The sequence below is a fragment of the Brachyhypopomus gauderio genome, chromosome 11 (assembly GCF_052324685.1).
Source record: "Brachyhypopomus gauderio isolate BG-103 chromosome 11, BGAUD_0.2, whole genome shotgun sequence".
NCBI classification, from domain to species: domain Eukaryota; kingdom Metazoa; phylum Chordata; class Actinopteri; order Gymnotiformes; family Hypopomidae; genus Brachyhypopomus; species Brachyhypopomus gauderio.
In genome coordinates, this window is record NC_135221.1 from 11,720,531 (window position 1) to 11,742,467 (window position 21,937).

The 21,937-nt window shown below is 46.2% G+C and overlaps 1 protein-coding gene across 1 annotated transcript; it reads right to left on the bottom strand.

Annotated features, from left to right (window-relative positions):
- Positions 1-3,797: 3,797 nt before the first annotated feature.
- Positions 3,798-21,526, bottom strand: LOC143527643 (transcription factor COE1-A-like). Its single transcript, XM_077022950.1, has 6 exons — positions 20,628-21,526; positions 19,587-19,743; positions 18,563-18,626; positions 17,188-17,243; positions 7,826-7,899; positions 3,798-3,921 (listed from the first exon to the last, which is right to left on the bottom strand). The coding sequence occupies exons 1-6, from the start codon at positions 20,759-20,761 to the stop codon at positions 3,846-3,848; spliced, it is 561 nt and encodes a 186-aa protein (XP_076879065.1). The 5' UTR covers positions 20,762-21,526; the 3' UTR covers positions 3,798-3,845.
- Between the last annotated feature and the right edge of the window lie 411 nt (positions 21,527-21,937).

The window sequence follows — 21,937 nt, forward strand, 5'->3', positions numbered from 1 at the left end:
GGCTGTAGTCCGGACAGGATTACTCTAAACAATGGCTGCCTCAGCCGGTTAAGATCGCTCTCTCTCCGCCCATACGGAGAATGGCTCTCTGCAACCGATCCGGCTAATCCACTAATGTAATACATACCACTGCCTTTCCTCTCTCTGTCTCTCTCTCCCCCTCTCTCTTTCTCTGTCCATCTCTCTCCCTCTCCCTTCCCTTCCCCCACTCCCTCTCTAATTTCTACTCCTATAACATTTTCTAGCTTGCTAATATGTGTTCATTCTGTTTTTAGTTCCAGTGCATGGGTAAATATTTACAGCAAAGGTTATGAAAATACCAAAGTTGTGTATTTTGTGTCACTTGACTTGCCCATGGAAAATTTCCAACACAAAAGGATGAAAGTCAATCTGGGCAAGAATGTGTGACATCACTTCCTGTTCTACTTTTAGCGAAACAGAAGGCCTTGTTCTTGGTTGTCACTTGTGGCCAGCATCACAGAGTACAGCGCGGGGCTGCAGCCAAGGACGTCCATGAAATATTTAAATTGGGGGGGGTGGGGGGGGGGGGGGGGGGGGGGGGGGGGGGGGTGGCGGAATGACCCACTTTCCAACTTGTTTCACATCCTCCCTGATATGTTCCTCCCCACTCTGTTTCCTCATGCTGCGCAAATCCAGATGTTATACGTATCATCAAAAATGGGGCCCAGCAGCGAGGTCAAAGGATCGCGAGCAGGCGCAGAGCTGCCAGACTCCCACGGTCAGCACGGGAACTCTGGACTCCCCCAGATTCCCAACATCACTGTTTAAGAGTATCCATGGCGATGAAGGCATCGGACGCCCTATTCCCAGGGAGATAGAACAACAACTCTCCTTACTACTGTACTGCAAACTGAGCCTTGGTTTCTCCCAGTACGTCGATATCAGAGAGGGAGAGAGAGAGAGAGAGAGAGAGATGAGAGAGAGAGAGAGAGAGAGAGAGAGAGAGAAAGCAGGAGAGAGAGATGGTAGAGGATCGACAGAGATGAAACAGGACGCAGTGAAAGCGGGACTTACAAGACTGCTATTCGATGTCATTGGCCTTTGTGTGCATGTCAATAGGGCCAGATGAAAGTATACAAAATAACTTTGCAGGGGCATTAAAAAGGACTGTTAATGTGAGACTGGGATGTGAAAGAGAACTCGTGATGTGTACAGTGGTCACACTCTTTCGCTTTCTCTCTCTCTCTCTCTCTCTCTCTCTCTCTCTCTCTCTCTCTCTCTCTCTCTCTTTCTCTCTCTCCTTCAGCATGAGCCGAAAGGAAGGCAGACATGCACTCGTCTCCGTCCACGTCCACCTGGGTTTTCACATGGACATTCCTTACTGGAACATGCTTCACGCCTCAGTCAGGCGCTGAAGTCCAGACCCTCACTTCCACTTCCGGCCTTCAAATACCTGAAGGGTGACTGACACGCCACGCCAGCGTCTGTCTCGCACAGATCCTCCCGCCACTCCACAGCGAGGGGAAGATTTGTTCTTCTAACAATCTAATAAAGCATCGTTAGTTGGCTTTATTTCTCTGACATTCCTCCGGTTTTGCTGGAGCTGCCTGTTGCAGTGTCTTATGAGAGGAAACTAATTAGGAAATCAGTCTCATTACTCTTCCAGAGGAATTAGCGCTAGCCTGGCTAATTACTGCTGTAGAGCCTAATCAGCTCTTTGAAACAAGAGCAGGCTAATGAGCTCTTTTTTTATTCAACTCAAGAACTTCAAGGGGGAGATAGAGGCTTGAAATCATATTTTTGATGATTTGTGTGTGCGTGCGTGTGCATGCGTGTGTGTGGGGAGGGGGAGGGTGTGTAGGTGTAAAATTGATTCTGTTCTGGCTCGTGTCTTGTTTGTTGTGAACCTCAGAATTATCAGTGCTGCCAAGAAAATGTTGGTCAAAAATGAGAACACAAGTTAACTCTTCTCTCTCTTCTCTTTTTTTAAATCATTTCCATCTTTCTCTATCTCTCTTTTCATATGACCTAGTTTCCTGTCCTGTAGGCCACGTGATGGAGGGAAAGTGTTGTTTAATTCCTGCTCCCCTTTTGCCAGCCATTAATGCTGCCCTCACACCTGGGCCTGTGGCGGGCACGTGGGTCCGTGCACAGCTGGGCACGAGCTCCTCACCCTCACACTGGGGAGAGCAACCAGGCACTCGCACCAGCGGCCGCAGAGCCATGCGGACAGAGCATTTCAAAAGGGAAGCGTTTACACACACACACACATCTTCCACACACACATCTTCCAGAAGCAGCGCCATGAAAGAGTTGGGTGGAGGAAGACAGGCCATGGAAAGTGGACAGCTATGGGCAGCAGACATGTGGGATGTGTGTGTGTTGTGTGTGTGTATGTGTGTGTGTGTCTGTGTTTTGTGTGTGCGTGCATGTCTGTTTGTGTGCCCATGTGCGTGTGTGTGTATGTGTGTTTGTGCATTTGTGTGTGTTTGTGTGTGCGCATGTGTGTGTGTGTGTGTGTGTGTGTGTGTTAGGTGGAGGTGAGGTCGTGTGGCATAGTGCGGGTGCAGCTGTCTCTGAGAGCTGTGAAGCGTTCTGGTCCAGTGAAGCAGAAACAAGCTCACCACACAGACACAAGCCAGGTAGAATCCCCGCACAAATACACACACACACACACACCACACATATACACACACACCACACATATACATACACTCATTCTGCACTGCTTCTGATGGAGCCCCAGAAAAGCTTCAACAGCTGTGTTCATCTGATATCACAGGTCAGTGACTCATTAACACACACATACACATACCCAAACACTCACACACACACAAACATGATGGACTCTCATATAAACATCCATTAACAAACTTCTCCCACACATCTTGTGCTTTTTCAGACACCGTTGTGCTTCAATACACACCTGATTCTGATATGTCCTAATCTTAGTGAACTCAAAATCCTAAAAACCATCACCATTGTACCCTCCACAGTCCTCTTGAACCATGAGTCCCCTATCTCACCCTCAAACCCACACACACACACACACACACACACCACACACACACACATACACACTTTCCGGATGTCAAAATAGCATCATGAACAGGAGACTCACATCACTGCACCCAGAGGTGCAACCCCCCCCCACCTCCCCACCCACCACCCCCCCCACACACACACACACACACACACACACACACACCCTGGTTTATTTTTCACAGCAGCCCTAAGCCAGCCACATCCCCATCAACCTGGTACCGCCCACAAGGCACATCCCCACCCCCAGCACCGCCCCCATGAGCTCGGCCCCGCCCCTTCCCGGCTGCAGGGCTGTTCTCCCATAAACAAACACCTCTCTCTCCCACACAAATCAAAAGACACTTTGAGTCTTTCTCCCACCGACGGCAAGAGCTTTGAGCCACAGGCTTTGATTGTGAGACACTCTGCTGGAGTGTCGGAGAGCGGCTGTCTTCCCCTCCCCGTGTGAGTCCATAAGGGTTGCGTCCGGCCCAACAGAACCGCTGTGGAACTGCAGTGCTTTGCTACGCTGCTAATGGCTCTCAGCGTGTAAGTGTGGGAGCCTCTTCAGCTCATAAACTGTAATAACGGCTCACATAAATAGACGTGGCGGATACTTCACAGCCATTTCAGTTCTATCTGAAGTGGTGATCCACTAAGGGGGGTATCAGTTTATCATCGCTGCAGGCAGATGGGGGCTTTTATCTTGGAGTATCTAAGCATCTTAACATCCAAAACACACCGGCACACCCAGTTATACACACATATACACACCCACGCACCCACACACACACACACACACACACACACACACACACACACGCGCACACACTCAGAGACATGGTTGGCTAGTTTCCCTCTTACCTGTCTATGATGACGGGGGTCGGAGGGTGTCTCATTACGGTTTCCGCAACTCTCTTCTTGTCACAACAGCGGCTAGATGTTGGGGGGGGGGGGGGGTTAAGAGAGAGGAGGGGGAAGAAGAGAGAGAGTTAACCCAGGTGTTGCTATACGTATGTCTGGGCTGACCTGAAGCCTAACCATCAGGCAGAGGTAGCAATTATCAGGCACGCCTGCACCTTACTCCACAATACCTCCAGCACACAGAACAAGGTCCTTGGAGGGGGGGGGGGGGGGGGGGGTTGTCTGCAGTGACATATATAAGTGTGAATATAAATACAAATAATGGTTAGGACAATGGAAAGAACAACTCTTCAAGTAACATCAAGCACTTGCTGAGTTTCACAAGCCTTCCAAAATGCAGACATTAACTTGCAAGGGAAGATGACTGCAGAGAGAGGAGAGACGGATGGAGCAGAGGGGAGGGTGGAGGGGAGGGTGGAGGCTCTCTGGCCTGTGGCTGAGCGTCGTCATAGAGCTGCAGGTGGGGCCATTGGGCTCAGGTTTCAGCGCACAGATGGCAGAGAAGATGGAGCGAGTGGCGTCATGTGATAGTGGAGCATTTGTGTGTCCCGGTAGTGTGTCGCGGAGGGACCAGCAGCCCGCCGGCCTGACCCCACCTGGCCTCGCCGGAGCCCCTCCCACAGGGCGCCTAAGTGCCCCAGGTCCCTCCTCCAGCAGATCAACGGGGAGGAGCCTCAGAGACAGGGAGGGGCTTTTCTAATCACTGCTTGGGCTGTGCCAGTCTCTTTGGGCCAGTTAAGAGCCATTATCAGTGGGCTTGTAGGCGACCTAGTCCCACTTTGCGTCCTACTGTTACACTTCTCCGACCATGTTCCCTCTCTCTCTCTTTCTCTCTCTCTCTCTCTCTCTCTACCTCCCTCCACATCTCTCTCCTCCTCCCTCTCTCCTCTGAGTGCACTCCTCTGAGTCTCTTCAGTACTGTTCTCTTGGAAGTGGGTCATGCCAAGGTCCCTCTGGATCACCAGAGTGAAGCATGCTGGGAAAGCAGAAGGAGGAGGCGGCTGCAGACTGATGTGACTTTCCACAGCCAAATAATCCAATCATCAGCAAGCACCCATGGGAGCCCGAACCTGCCCACCCCCAACCTCTTCCAGCCCCCCTCCACAAGCGCAACACCCGGAGCCCCTCCCATTTGCAAAAAAGTATGCTAATTAGCCCATGCACGCCATCGCTTTGTTTGGGGATTTTCCTCTCTCTTGGTCCCAGTGGACCAGCGCGCCTCTATCTTTAATCTCGAGTGTTTCCTCCTGCCGTGGCATTTGAAGAAATTAAATCTAAATTGCAACGCGTAATTACCCGGATGTTGCCCCCGCCGACGCCATTAAGCCTGAGCCACCCCGAAACTCAGATCTACTGCCCCCACCTCCACCCACCCCCCACCCCACCCCCACCCACACCCAACAATAGCTCTACAACAGCCTCCTAAAAAACAAACAGAAAGCAAAACAACGAGTTGGACCCACCAGGCCCGCACGCCGTCCTACGCCCACACCAGCGCTGTCGGGAGCCGCGTGCACCTGACCCGACCCGTCACTGACCCGTCTGGACCGCAGAAAACGGGAACGTTCGTTAACGTGATCAGTTCGGTACGGCAGTGCCGTTGCTTTTTGAGCGATGGTCTGTGGTTTTGCGCGGGAGGGGGGGAACGGTCGTGGAGCGGGACCACGGAGGCTCTCGCACGTCCCCGCGTTCAGGCAGGCCCCCCGCACGAGCGACGCCATATGGCTAATGGCATTCGCGTGCAGCAATTAACAGCCCTGATTAATGAAGAAGAGCCTAATCGCAGACTGGTAATTGCACCTCGAACGCTTTGCAGGCTCAGCAGAGGATCTCGGCAACAGACGGAGGAGGGTGGGGGGGGGGGGGTGAAGCGATGGGGGGGGCGGGGGCTGTTTACACATTTTGTCACCCTACAACTGTCTCTCTTCTTTTCTGGCTTCTTTTGAGACAGTCTTTGGAGTGGAACCCAATAGAGACAAATGAGAAGGTCTGGCCTGTGTGAGCCTCCAACACATGCTCGCTGGACCTCGTGAACCCGTCCCTGCTAGGGAAACCACGTGCCTCAGATGCACGCGGCGTTATCCGCAGGTATCTGATCAAAGCCTGCACCGGTGCTCTTTGAAGGAGCGTGTGGCACTTTGTGCCTGTGTCAATATCCCTCTTTGGTACAAAGAGTCCGCTTCAAGGAGAGAAAGTGATAATGTGATGTTCCGCTATGGTGGGCCGGTGTGTGTATGGACATACAATTAAATGTATGCGCAAAAGAGGAAGAAAGACACATAAAGAGAGAGAAAGTGAGAGAGAGAAAGAGAGACAGAAGGAGAGAAGGCTCCTGCTTGCTTGCACATATTTCATTGTCAAAACTCAAAGCAAGCTGCATTCATTAACAGAGGAATAACAAGAAGATTCTTATTGAGTAATGAGTTTTTCCTTGTCCTAATTAACCAAGCATCAGTGGGATATTTTTAGGAGAAAAACTGTTCAAATGTTTGCCACTTCAACCCAAAATAGATGAGCACCCATCTCCCCAACCCAGTTTTAAGCACAAGGAATTCATATTTTGATTTTAATTAAAGGTGCACGGCTTTCTCTGCGTCTCTCTCCTCCCAGAGCAGAAAGTGGATGACCTGGATAGAGAGGGAGAGAGGTAAAATGAGGGAGTGAGGGAAAGAGAGGAAGAGAGAGAGAGAGAGAGAGAGAGGAAGACAGGAAGAGAGGGAGACACTGCAGAATTGTTTCTGCTCTAAGGTGCTTCCTCTTACTCTCCATTCCCCATGCTAGAGGTGACAGAATCTGCACTTTTTTACAGTGTGTGCATGCATGTGTGTGTGTGTGTGTGTGTGTGTGTGTGTGTGTGTGTGTGTGTGTGTGTGTGTGTGTGTGTGTGTGTGTGTGTGTGTGCATGTGCATGTGTGTGTTTCCCACAAACAGAAAAAAATGCCCGTCAGTGGAGCGTTAACACAACAGCCTCCAAAATTAGAAGTGGTGGCTGGCACTTTGGCATCTCCTTAGACAGAGCTGTGTCTCTGATGAAGAGGACGTTTAAACGTCGTCTGGGAGGAGAAGTCTGTGTGAATCGGCTGAGAGGAAACAAACTGCTCCAGCTTTCTCTGGACCTGTTTGGGATTGTGATAAATGATTGGAATATGTCTGGTATGATAAGTGTAGTTGAGGCTCGAGTTATCCTCAAAATATTCAGTCTCTCGGGAAAGAAAACACAACTTATCAACAGGGATAAATAAACTTGCAACAAATAATGAGACAAATAAGCCTGTGTTGTGTATTTGATGTTACTGCAAAATAAAAGCAGAAACACTCAACCTTGAGCATATCTGCTGGGCCTAAATGAGCCAGGCCTGTATCTAATGGGAAGGAGCTCAGGTCCTGCTTGTGTGAGGGATATGGAGTGTGGGCTTCCTGTGGTTCTGCTGAGTCTCTGGCCCTTCTCCAGTGAGCAGGAGGTTCGGTGTGTGGCACAGGAGACAGAGAGAGATAGCGTCAGAGAGAGAGAGAGAGAGAGTGAGTAAGTGTGAGCAGAGGAGGACAGCGCCAGCCCTGACTGCAGGGCTCGGCAGCAACGCCAAGATCCTCGGCCGGCCAAAGCATGGCCCAGGCAGCAGGCGGCTGGCCCGGTGCTGGCCCAGTGGTGGCCCGAGAGCGGACATGCCAGTTCAAGAGCCTGATTGTCTCATGGCAATGGGTAGAGTGTGAAAGAAAGAGAGAGCATGTGTTTGAGTGTGAGCATGGGGCTGTGTCTTTGGGTTCTCTCTTTTGGGGAGGTGTGTGTGTGTGTGTGTGTGTGTGTGTGTGTGTGTGTGTGTGTGTGTGTGGGTGTGTGTGCGTGCGTGCGTGTGTGTGTGTGTGTGGGTGTGTATGTGTGTGTGTGTGTGTGTGTGTGTGTGTGTGTGTGTCTCACCTGCACATGATCTCATGTGTCAATAGCACTCGGCACATCTCTGGATTCTTGTCTTGACCCTCGTAAATGATTGGCTGGAAGGGAAAGAGGAGACAGTGAGCGTAAACGTAAGTCCCGCGGTGGCTTTACAGCGGGGTGCAGGCTCACACTCACCCCTGATACTGGCAAGAACTGGACTCGCACTGGCACCAGTTCCCCAAAACCAGCACACAGCGCAAGCCATCCCAGTGTGCACCGAGCCCGCACACAATCTCACTCTCACAACGCGATCCCCACTCCGTCAGGCAGGTGGCGCTCTCGCCCGGTCACAGTGTGTCATGTGAGCGACCCAGAGCTTCTCTGCATCCCTCCTGCCAGGCCACCACACGGTCATCAGCCCCTTCCCTTTACTGCAGCCGGCCAAAAACTGACGACGGCCCAGTGCACTGTGGGTAGGCTGAAGGTATGCAAGGGTACGCAGGGCAGTCCACTGCTGACCCTGCCAGGCAGCTAGTGGCCTTTTTAATGCCCACTTTACCCCGGCTGTGGAGCGACGGTTCTGCCCCGGGGCAGGCCAGAGCCGACACGCTCCGTCCAGCTGTGATTCAGCTCCATTTCACTCCCAGCCATAATGAAACCGTGCCTGCCTCTCTGCTGTACTTCCAGAACCTTAAACCTATAATCCCTGTATGGGTCCAGACTGTCACATTGACACCGAGCGAGTTGCTGGCAGTGGTTTCACCCGACTATGCCACTGTCATGAAGTCCAGTGAAACCCAGACGGGGAAGGTCAGAAGTGACGGGAGTTTCTGATGGCAAGACTGGGCTGACTGCTGCCCGGCGATGTCGCCATGGCCACCCTGCCGAGGCATCTGGGAAGGGATTCAACTCGATAGGAAAATACCCTGGAATGTTGTTTCATAATATTGCCACATAAAGTGCTGCATGTTGTTCCATTCTGAGGCAAAAATATTTGTGTACCACGCCCTGCTGCCGTTGTCATGTTTCATATTTAGGGGGAGGAGAGCCAGAACTCTTATTGTGTCTTTACAACACTGCAGATTGATGGGACTGACAGCTTATACGGTGAATATTTGCAGTTTCACTCAGTCTGAAATGGTTCATTGAAAGAGATGGGCTAATGCAAACTGTATGGGGTAAAGCTTGTGCGTGTGTGTGCGTGCGTGTGTGTGTGTGTGTGTGTGTGTGTGTGTGTGTGTGTGTGTGTGTGTGTGTGTGTGTGTGTGTGTGTGTGTGTGTGTGTGTGTGAGTGTGTGTGGCTGTGTGTGTGTGTGTGTGTGTGTGTGTGTGAGTCAGCACATGCATGTGCTAGCGTGTGTGTGTGTGCGTGTGTGTGTGGTGAGCAGTTGGGCTGCCAGACTGGAACATAGCAAGCCATCTGGCCAAGTCAACACTTCATCCAAAAAACCTCAGCTTATTTCCAGCCGCCCATTCCACACAACATGTCTTCCCAAGCCGTGAATCACTTACCCTAGTCCAAACATACACACACACACACACACACACACACACATACACACACACACACACACACACACACACACACACACACCTCCACAGTGCTGCCCATTACCACCATCCCCACAGCATACACACACTCGCAGACACCCGTACACACATTCACACACATACACTCGCAGAAACAAACTGACAGTCATTAACAAGAAATGGTTCCAATCACAAGTGCACAAGCTTTTTTCACTTAGCCACAGAACACTTGTTTGAAAACAGAACGGGCCACAAGATTTTTAATCTATCAAAAGAAGCTTCATTCGTATGTGAATGTTTTCCATGTGCCATTGCTATGGTTGGAGGACACTGGTGATCAAGAACATGTGTTTGTTTAGTTCCCCATTGCGGAAATGAGGGTCAAGGTCCTCTAAAAGTGTGCTAGCATGCATCACTGTCTGAGCCCAGAGCCCCAACCCTCAGGCTCTGAGAAAAGGGGGGGGGGGGGGGGGGGGGGGGGAGAGTTAGAGAGTTGTGAGGGGGGAGAGAGGAGGAGAGGTGGAGATAGAGAGAGGGGGGGGAGAAAGGAGGGAGAGAAGAGAGGAAGAGAAAGAGGGAGAGAATGAAAGACAGAGAGGGTAGAGAGAGGGAGAAAGGAAGATAGAGAAAGAGAGAGATGGAGAGAGATAGAGAGGGTAGAGAGAGTGGGGTAGAGAGAGAGAGAGAGAGAGAGAGAGAGAGAGAGAGAGAGCAGGACAGGATACACTGAAATGTCCTCTACCCCACATACATTAGTTTCATATGTAAGGTCTGCCATTTATCACACATTGCCTTTCCCAGGCTCTGAATAACACTACAGAACACATAGTACTCTAGTGCTGGACACAGCTCCGAAAATAGTTCCACAATTTTTCCTTGTAGGTCCAGTTCGGGCAACTGAAACAATGGCTGCGTAACCTTCTGTAGGGAGACAGCAGTGTGCGGTGAGCTCCACAGACAAGCACATTATTCAGCCCTTTACTGACAACACCTCTGACACTCTCCTCCACTGAAAACTAATCACTGTGAAACCAAACTTGGGAAGAGTATTACAGCACGATCCTTACAGCCTAAAGCACCATCAACGTGACTTTTTCTTTAGTTTCTTATTCTTGTTCATAAAACTTTTAAGTTTGGTTAGGTATAAACCAACAACCCTCTCTCTCTCTCTCTCTCTCTCTCTCTCTCTCTCTCTCTCTTTCTCTCTGTCTCATTCTCAATTCAATTCAATTCAGTTAAATTCAATGGTGCTTCATTGGTATGACAAATATGCACATTTGTATTGCCTAAGCTATTCATATATATATATATATATATATATATATATATCATAACTGTACTTCTAATAACATTATTAGTTCCACCATTGCCTCTATAACTGATATTTATAGTAATAATAAAAGTATTACTAATAACAATAATAATAGCATTAATTGTGGTAGTAAAAAAAATTACAAGAGTAACAACAACAACAATAATGACTAATGATAACACCAATAATAATAATAATGATGAAACTCTATGGTGTCTGACATGGTTCCTCACTGTCCCTTAGACTATAGCAGGAGTGGACGCACAGCACTGTGTTATATGGTCTATGTTGAGCATGTGTAGAGGTAGTGTGTGTTAGTGTGTGTTAGTGTGTGTTAGAGTAGTGTTAGTGTATGTTAGTGCTGAACTGTGTGTGAAGACTGGATGAGTGAGGGAACTGTTCTCTTTTTTGTGTGTTAGTGTGTGTTAGAGTGTGTTAGAGTGTGTTAATGTGTGTTAGAGTGTGTTAATGTGTGTTAGAGTGTGTTGGTGCTGAACTGTGTGTGAGGACCAGCTGAGTGAGGGGCCTGTTCTGGTCTTGTGTGTTAGTGTGTGTTAATGTGTGTTAGAGTGTGTTGGTGCTGAACTGTGTGTGAGGACCAGCTAAGTGAGGGGCCTGTTCTGGTCTTGTGTGTTAGTGTGTGTTAGTGTGTGTTAGAGTGTGTTAATGTGTGTTAGAGTGTGTTGGTGCTGAACTGTGTGTGAGGACCAGCTGAGTGAGGGGCCTGTTCTGGTCTTGTGTGTTAGTGTGTGTTAATGTGTGTTAGAGTGTGTTAATGTGTGTTAGAGTGTGTTGGTGCTGAACTGTGTGTGAGGACCAGCTGAGTGACGGGCCTCTCCTGCCAGTCTTGCTACTGCAGAGCATTAGACTGATATGAGTGGCGGTCACTGTGTTGTTAATGTATCCAGAGTTTGAATGCCCTTTATGTATCTTCATTACTAATGTTTATCTGCCTAAATCTGCCTGGCATGCGTTATTAGTGGTGCTCCTGTGTGCCTTTAAAATAGTTTTACAAAACTCTGCATGCACTTAATTGTATGTTTGTCCCATTTGCTGAGTTCCTGATTGGTATGTGGGCAGATTCTAATATTTGTAGCCATATTTTGATTGGGATTTCTATCGACATGTGTTGTTTAAGGGCACTGAAATCCCTGCATGCTATTCCTCTCAGTTAATTCACTGCCAAGTTCAAATGTCCAGAAGAACTCATTTTGATCCCTAAATAATTGTACTTGTTTTAGTATTCATTATTGTTGGATCCTAATGCAAATGTGGGTTGATCTTCTGGAATCTTTCTTTGTTGGGACTGCTCTAGCAGGTCCAGTTTCTGCTGTAGACCCTGTGCAGTGATGTACAGCAGAACCAGGTCATCTGTGTATAGCAGGAATTTAATCTCATACAGAGTGAGAGCAGGAGTTGTAGACTCGTCTAGTATTGTTCCCAATTAATTAGATATTAAAAAGTGTTGGACTTAGAAAGCAGCCTTGTGTCACTCCACGTTCCTGAGAGGAAATTTGTTTATAGCCAGTTTTTTTCTGCACCTATTTCCAGTGTACATTGACAGATCAGATCATATGTTTTACCCCTACACCATTTTCCATAATATTGTAAAATAAACCTTGGTGCCAGATGCCTTTTTAAGTCTATAAAGTATTTTATTTTGGACTACATATTTATTAATTAGGTTGTGTAGGGTGAAAACGTGCAACTGTGGTGTGGTAATTTGGAAGGAATCCAACTTGACTTCTTCTAAGGACATTGTGCTTAGTAAGGAAGTTCATAAATCTAGAATTTAAAATGATACACATGAACTTCCCAAGATTACTATTCATACAGATGCCCTCTGTATTTGTTAGGGTTGAATTTATCTCCAGATTTAAAGATTGGTGTTATTAGTCCTTGATTCCAGATTTTAGGGAAGAAACCTCCACTCAGAACTAGGTTAAACAGTTCTAGAATAGCCAAATGAACTTTAGAGCTTGAGATTTTGATCAATTTCATTCAGTGCACCATCAGGACGGCATTCTTTCTTTGATCTCTGTTAATTTTCTCCTTGAGTTCCTGTTCAGTAATTGAGAAGTCTAACGTGTTCTGATAATCTTTAATTGCCATTTTGAGCTCCTCCAGTTTTGTGTTCATGTTTTTGTTGAGGATTTGGTAATGTTTTTTGGAAGAGGGTTTAGAAATGCATTGTCCAGATATCCTTATTTTGTATCGTTAGTTTTTCCGGTCTCTTTTTTTAAGCTTGTTCCAATTGTCCCAAAATTGGTTTGTTTTGAATGACTTCTCAAATAGAGTCTGCTGCTTGAAAGTGTCGGCTACTGTGTGTTTTTGGTTCTGAGTGAATGCTGATATTCCTTTATTGCCTCACAGTAGAGAAGAAGCATGTTGGTGTTGTTTGGATCACTATGTTTTTGATTTGATAATTTCCTAATTTCCTTCCATATTAATATTATTCTGTATTATCTCTCTCTCTTTCTTTCTCTCTCTATCTCATTCTCTCTTACTTTATCTCTCTCTATGTTTCTCTCTCTCATCCTCTCTCTCTCTCTCTCTCTCTCTCTCTAACACACACACCCACAAACCTACCCACCCACCCACCTACACACACACACACACACACACAACACACACACACACACACACACACACACACACACGTTACAAAGTAACCCTTTTGTTTGGGGCCCCATAAGTGCATGTGTATAAATATTTGCATACGAGTGGTGTTAAGTGTTCAGATGGCTACAGGGCGTGAAAACACGGAGACACTCAGACACTCTGAGACTCTCAGTCAGACATCACCGATGTCTCCAAACAGCTCCTGAAATGTCTTATATTGGAGATGTATCGCTTTGTCGTGATGTGTTGACTTTGGTCAAGTGTTTCTGGTGCCCAAGCTCCACGGTGGCATGCTGTCCACCGCCCTGTCCACTACTGAGTAGGAAGACAACACACAGGCGGGGAAGAACCTTAAATCTCCGAGACGTTGCTGTCCAGAGAGGACACTTTCAACTTCCTTCCTACACACGCTCACTGAGGGGCACTGCCTCTGGCCTGGCTCTCAACACACAAACACACACACCCCCCCCCCCCCCCCCCCCCCCCCCCCCCCACACACACACACACACACTCACACACACACACCTACATTCAACAAGCAACAGGGCAGTCGGGGTATACCTGCCAACTCCTGCTCAATGCCTTGTGAACAAAGAGGTCCTTAAGGAAGGCTAGCGAGATCATGAAACATGCATGCCGTGTCCTCGCCGAGCCCTCTGTCAAGCTTTCATTAGGCCCCAACGCAGCTTTTAATACATATTTCATTCGGCTAGAGCTGAGCTTCATAGCTCGTTTGGGACCTGCCGTCGCCACCTTGAAGTGACAACTGCATCTGAAACATGTAAACAAACCACTCTAAATACATGAGAGCACGTTTCCCTCTGTGTTAGTGTCACCAGCCAACGTGTCAGGCACGGGGCGCCGCTCTATGTGTGTGGATGTCTGTGTGTGATTTGTCTTTGTTCTGTAACTCAGCTGTTGTACAACAGTGAGAGTGAGAAAAAGGTAGAGACAGAGAGACAGAGAGAGAGAGAGAGAGAGAGAGAGAGAGAGGCATTTTTTGCACTGCCTTTATCAGATATGTCTCAGACTATGGCACTGATCACAGATAGGGTTTGTCAGCCTGACACCCAGGTCCCACTCTCCTCTCCTCCCCTCTCCGCTCTTCTCCTCCCCTATCCTCTCCTCTCTCCTTTTCCCCTCCCTCCTCCCGTCTCCTCTCTTCTCCTCCCCTATCCTCTCCTCTCTCCTCTTCCCCTCCCTCCTCCCGTCTCCTCTCTTCTCCTCTCCTCTCCTTCAGCGGCTCACTGGGAGTGCGTTTGGGAGCCAGTATAAGACACGGTACACTGGGTCAAGTCTTGATCAGGTTTATAGTGTGTGTTATCATCCACATTCCCGTGCTAATGTTTCCCTCATTCACACCTTTCACGTCTCTCTTCCTAACGCTGCCTGTTTCCCACTTCCATATGCAGTCCCACACGTTCCCTCCGCTCCCAGGAGTCAGGACTCCCCCATTGCTAATGAGAAGTGTGTGTCGAACAACTCCATAAACCTGCTCTGGAGCACCGGCGTGCCGCTGGGTCCAAGCCAGCCTGCATGGGCCCGGTGCTGCAGTAGCCCTTCTGTGCCGAGTTACGGGCTTTTAATGGGAAATCTTACACATGTCCCAAGCACTGGGCAGCCGGAGTAGGCACGATCCTCACCACAGTGAGGTTTAGAGGGTTTGGTGAACCTGGCTTAAAGACGCGCCTCACCGCTACCCAAAGCACGTCTGCTCCTTGGGCCAATGGGGATGAATGGGGATGATTTCAACACCATCCTTTAGGGGGAGAATAGAAATGGTATTATATGGAAATCTGTGGAGTTGATGGGGTTCAGCTTGCTGAAAGGAATACTGGGAAATGTAGTGAAAGGCTCTTTGTTGCAAAGAGACCTGAGGGTCTTGAGCCTCCACGACTCCACGAGTCTCCACGAGGGAGAGCAGTGTACTACTGTATTATGCCAGCGTGTCTACATGTGTGCCAAACTACCCAGACTCCCTCCCTCTCTCCCTCCTTCTCTCTCTCCCTCCATCTCTCCCTCCCTCCCTCTCTCCCTCCCTCTCTCTCTCCCTCCATCTCTCCCTCCCTCCCTCTCTCCCTCACCCTCTCTCCTTCCCTCTTTTTTTCGTTGCCCTCCACATCATTAAGAGGTAATGCCATGGCCTTTGCTGTGGTTCACAGAAATAGCCTGTAAATCACACGGTGAAATATGCGTTTGTGGGGGGACAGTGCTGGCGAGATAAACGGCCTGTTATTGAGGCGCAGTTCTGACAACGCAATCGTTGGGCCTGTCCTCCAACCACTGTGTTTCCTCCTCCAGCGTAACACCCCTGCCTTTCACCCGCCTTCCTAAATCTGCCTCGCCACACACCACCCAAACTGCTCTGTGCAGTGACAACCACAGCTGGCATCAGCAGCTCCACAGAACTAGTGCAACACACACACACACACACACACACACACACACACACACACACACACACACACAGAGCAGAGGCACAGACATGTGGTTCACACAGCTGAGGAACACTATGGACTTGTGCCTGTGACCCTGACACAGCTAAATGACTACATCGCCGAACCCTTCCATTATGACTTTCTAGAGTGGCACGCAAAGGCCTCTATTGCGGCTTGCAAGCACAATTTAGCACGTTAAAGTGACAGGCGTGCGTGGTGATTTAGTAGTAATCGAGAATGGCAGTGTAAAGGGGAAAACAAACAAGCATCACTGCAGTTTGTGACGTGTGAAATAAAAGATGACACGTGCAGCTACAGAGCTGTACAACATGCGGATCTCACGAACGTGCACGTGCACTTTGCTGGCATCACGATACAGTAAGGGTTGGCTACTCCCCGAGTGTCACGGGGCTGTGACACTTAACGCCGTCACCTGCTCGTTCCCTGACATCTTTACACGCTTCACCCGGCACTGCTAGACATGTAACACCTACCCCACACCGCGAGTAGCAAAGGATTCATGTTTGGCATCATTACGCTGCAAAAGTCCTTTACCTAATTTCACCTCTAATATAACGATAATCAAAGTGTTCTAGTAACGTGTTCACATTCTAGTGATGTTCCAAAAACTCACTTTTACACATTCAAACTTGAGTTCCTCCAGATGGGCATTCATGCTGGAATAAACCACAACACGGAAACCAATAAGAAGGGAAAGCAGCCTATCACAGAGAGTCCCACAGCGATCAGATGGAAAAATAAGTGAGAGGTCCTGGTGCCCGAGCACATTGGGAAACACGGGTCCTTCTTCCACTCACTCAGCTGTTAGTGGTTTAAGGCCTCACTTTCCCGGCTGCTCCAGTTTCCAGTAGGACACGCACTTTAACACACACAGAGATGTTGCTGATTGGCTGACACAGAGAGTGAAGCTCGGGCAATTCAAACGACTGCCTGGAACCCTGCATGCATTCCGTGGTAAAGAACCCAACATGGAAAACATGGATATTGCATTGATTCTCCATGGAAAACCTACCAGTGCAACCACACTTCCTACCAAACATGCACTTCCTGAATAAACCCAACTGCACGCACACAAACAGGTATACAAGGTATGCAGGCTCACACACGCTCCTTGTACAGGACACTACACACACTCACACACGCCAATCAAAATTGTTTAAACATCTTAAATGCTTAATCATGGACTCAATGTCATATTTAGATATTAGCATGCCACATGCCCCAAAGCACACTGTACAACATGACCCCAAAGTCAATAGGTTCAAGGAAACATACATAGCAACCCCTAACACACACACACACAGGCACGCAGCACACAGTCCTGAATGCACGCACGTGCACGCATGTGCATGTACGCACACACACACACACACACACACACACACACAAAACACAAATCTGGCAGAACAATATGAATAATATTTATTACTATTATTCAAGTAATTGTAGTTACTATATTAGCTTTTAATACAAGGCCTTACCTGTTTAGTCATAGAATCAATCAAGCGTACGTAGAAATCTTGTTCTGTCCTTATGCCTGTGGTAAAGAAAATGTTTATTTACTAAAATCAAGAATTCACAATTACAGAGTTAAAGCAGATGCTTTTCCAAATGTGTTCTGATATTGGACGAACACCCAGTAGAAGTCACCAGAGCGCCTAGTCACGCATAATATAGTAATCATTTATCCAGTTTCAAAAGAACACACTGAGACACCTGAATGACAACAAGTATCTTTAATTCACCTAGATTCATAGGTTATACGTATCCAAATAACTTTAATCGGCTTTGTGAAATTATTTTAATTTCGTCGTTTTAAAAACCAAACTTTGGCAACTGTGGGGAGGCCGCGCGTTACGAAACAAACAAGCAAATAAACAAAATTAACACTTTAATTTTATTTTGTAAGCTGAGTTAATTCAGCAAACGGAGCGTGCATTTATTTGTACACTATTTCAAATACGTATAGTGACAAACAGGAAATAGCGACATACATTAAAAAATTCCAGCTTTTGCTTCGCATTAACAGCCTACTAAACAGAAAACGTCACTAGGGAGCGCAATAAAATTTAAACTCATCTGACCACGTTAGGAAGCAGTAACAAATAATAAGGTTAGGCCATTAACTTCCTCATCTAGAACGAGGAACATCATTTTCATGACAGCTCTAAACCGGAAATATTTATTGATGTCGCTTTTAAAACTGAACGTCTATAACACCTAATGCGTTTGTAAATTGTTTTAAACAGTGCTTTTTAACGATTCGAGAAAAGGTTCTTATATGTGTTTGCTGTTCGACAATTAGTCTATGTAAAGGGCATGTTTGCGGAATTATTATTATTATTGTTATTATTATTATTATTATTATTATTATTATTATTATTATTATTATTATTATTCGTAGTAGTAGTAGTAGTAGTAACAGTATTAACAATAAAAGCAACAAGAACAATAATAATAACAATAATTCTAATAATAATAATAATAATAATAAAGCTGTTTATATTGTATTAAAAGTTTAGAAAAACTAGACGCATATACTTAAAATTTTGAAAATGTGTATTGTACTGATATATTGATCATTACCTCATAAAATAATAACAACAATACTATTCCTATAGTACTACTACAACTACTACTGCTACAAATAATAAATATAATAATAATAATAATAATAATAATAATAATTAGCATTTTTTTATAACAACAACAGCAATAATAATAACTCCACAGTGTGACATATTTCAAGTCAGCTATCTGTCTCCTTATCTCAGATGCTGGTTGTAGCTCAATTCCCCAGAGAGATATTTTCCTTGCAAAGTTAAACCGCTTTAAAATGAATGTGAGGAAACTTACCATTGCTGTAGAGAAGCTGCAATCTGTAATGTATCCCATTGTTTGTCTTTTCCCCGGTAGGTTCCTACAAAAATAAATGTACACATTAGCAAAACTCCGGTCCCCCCCCCCTTCTGCAGGCCCAGCGCGGCCGCACACGGGACAATTCCCCTGTGGAATAACGGAAGGCCAAAGTTAAACTCTCGGACGCACAACATATGACAGAGTAAATCAAGGCAACTCCCAGCTGTGTTCAAGTAAATAAACGTTTTTTTTAGTTCATTTATTTATTTTTGCTATAGCGATATTGCAGTGTAGACTAATTATTGGCTGTCACCTCTTACTAATTACTCTGTGTCACGTCTGTGTTGCACAGTCTGATAACAAGCAAAGGCAAGACACAGGTGCATATGGACGAGTATTCAAAACACAGGTGTATATGGAAGAAGAATCGGATACAGACTCATAAAATAAATCTTTGAGCGCATATGAACATTTACTTTTCTATGACTTTTTAATCGTTGTAATTAACCAGAGTAGGTCTATACTGCCTAATAGTCATATAACAGTATAGGGGCATAAACACACGTTTTATTGTTAATTAATTGAGGAAATATATCATAATTAAAAAGTGAATTGGAGATTTTAAACTTTGATCTTCCGCAACAACTGTGCCTTCATTTACTTTTTTTTCTATGCACAGAAACTTACAGAAATTTACAGAACGCTGGGCGGTATGTGACAAACAGCTAAAACAGCTTTGATGAAAGCTACATTTTGCGCTTGGCTAATAAATCATTAATATGGCAAAAAGAATCAAATTACAGCTCTGACAGCAAACCTTCAGCAAAGGGAGCCCAAAATAATTGGAGGAAAGACTGTTTTACAGCACTGTCTGTGGACACGTAGCGCGTTTGAAGTGGGTGCAATACAAACTTTTTGTTTTATCTGTTGTTATGCCTTTTCCTCGTGTAAAATTACTCATCGAAATTAAGAATGATCTTGCACACTCGCCAAAGTGCCGGGCCTACGGAACCACACTTGCCTTTTCCTTCTCCACAAATCCAACAAAAGACGTTCTTTCGATTTCCACTGGCTGTCCTTGTCTGTCGTATAGAGCCAAAACGAAATGGAAGAAATTGGATTTCCGTAGATTTGAAGGGGGTTGCTTCTCGAAGTGTGCCCGGGCAAGACCGACACCACTACATGGGGATGACAGAAAGACACGGAGAGGGTCATGGGGTGTAATAGCAAAGCCCATTTGAAAACTGTAAGAAATATTTATATAAAATGTAGGTCTATGAATTCACAATTTTATCATAAAAATATATATTTGAAGCTTTTGATTTAAATACATGTTATGCAGATTACAGTGTTTTGTCTATTACGTTTTAGAATAAGTTATTCTAAAATATTAATACTAAATCCAAATTTCAAAAAAAAAATCTCAAGTCAGAACAGTTATAAGTAATCAATGTTTACAGCTGTGTGGAAGCTGTAGGTGTTTTGATGTGTGTGTAAATGCATGTTCTAGTTTGCAATGATATATAATCATCCCAATTTGAGTTGTGTTTTTATTAATAAAAGCAATTAAACACGTTCATGTTTTAGAGAGAACGAGTAAAACGAACGAGCAGTCAGGTTTGGATATAACCAAGTGTGGCACATATTGATATAACACGCAAAACATGTATTTTAAATTATGATATGATCTCATTAGGATGGCTGCTGAAATGTCATTTTAAGTTTAAATCAAAACGTGGGTGGGTTGTGACCCTAGTGGATGTTCTCATTTTAATTTATTTATTTCATATTTAAACAATTGAACTCTATTCTGTTTTGAAACATCGAGAAAAGACACGAGGGAAAAATCAGCATTTGGTTGATCGCGACTCTAAATCTATTTCATCTTTAGGTCTTCATCTTTTATCACCAGAATCTCAAAAAACGCTTGATAGTTTACGGATTACGGTGTCCAACAATCGTATGAGCCACTTTTGTGTCCTCTTGCGATGATGAGATGGGAAGTAGCGGTTCGGGTTTTCTATAAGGTAACGTGGTGATCTGGATGCTGTCTCCGTCTTACCTCTGAGCGGCTGTGTTCGCATCCAACACCCCGGCACCCTGCATCCATGTCCGGACAGCGTTCATCCCAGCACCGATGGGCTCCTCTTTCATACTACTCCCACTCCTTTGAATACTCTCTTGAATCCCAAACATGAAAACGGACTTTTCCTGTCACTCTCGCAGTTTGCCTCAAGTCTTTTCTTCTTTAGATCGCTCGGTACAAAAAAAAGACAGTCAGAGAGGTCTGCGATGGGCAGGTGTCTCTGCGTTTGACTGTATTACCGCTTCCTTTATGAAATAGAAAACAAAAAAATCAACGTGTCACAAGAAACGCAAGGTGTCAACATCCAGATCTGGGAGCAGCGCGCAGCAAACAGCGGAGCTGAGAGAGAGGCGCGTTCACTCGGTCGGTCTCTTCTGGAGAGCGCAGCTTGTCAAAAAACACTCTAATGTCACGTTAAGTAACAATAGGATCAAAACAGCCTTTGCAGCCGGCTAGATCAAATGTCATTATCCAAAGACTTCCTTTTTCTTTATTTGCTTTTCTTTTCTTTTTCCCCCCCACACAAAGCTTTTTTTCTCTGATCAAATCAAATGAATGAGCAATATGAAATCAAGAAAGAGAGGTGGACCCTTGTGGCGGCGGATCGCTCGTTGCTCCCCTTGTTCAAACGGGAGTGATTTGTGTTCTTTCCCAAAGGAATCCGATTTGACTATCTCTGGGAACTAAACACAAGCAAACTAACCCCAAAGGGAAGAGGGAGTGACTGTGTGTACGTAGGGCCGCCCCCAAACACAGACGAGCCCGCACTCCCATTAGCTGTCCACCCAACCACGGAGGACGCGGCCTAATTACATATCACAGCCCGCCCTCGCCACTTAGTGCGCGGCGCGTTCGGAGAGGAAACCCACGAGAAGTTCGAGGTGTAACCCGCCAGCGCGCGCAGGATGCAGCTCCGCGCTCCGCTCCGTGTCTGCTTCGATTGAGGACGCTATCTTGTTGACAAATAACCAAAAGCACAACCGGTTCGAGTCTTTGAAACGTTCCTTGCAGATGCAGAAAACAAACACGTCTCGCAACACTGTATAATCATACAGAATATATTCATACAGAGATCTGATTGCCCGCAAAGATCAATCTGACAGCACAATTCAGCTCAAATGTGCGGAATAGATAGTTGGCTACACTGATAGTCGAAGATGATATATCCAGTAACGTCGATAATGAGTAAAATAAATAATAACTAATCACTCCCCACGTTCAGGAGTGAGTTAAGTAACGTTGGAAATAATGTTAATAATACATAGTGCTATAACACTACAAAATAT

Bases quoted from the DNA above. Each gene is read 5' to 3' on its own strand.
- LOC143527643 (XM_077022950.1), bottom strand. From the start codon at position 20,761: ATGTTTGGGATTCAAGAGAGTATTCAAAGGAGTGGGAGTAGTATGAAA. The intron at 7,900-17,187 runs GTAAGGCCTTGT...TTTCCCTTCCAG, and splicing joins TTGATTCTATGACTAAACAG to CCAATCATTTACGAGGGTCA. The intron at 3,922-7,825 runs GTGAGACACACA...CCCAACATCTAG, and splicing joins ACACATGAGATCATGTGCAG to CCGCTGTTGTGACAAGAAGA.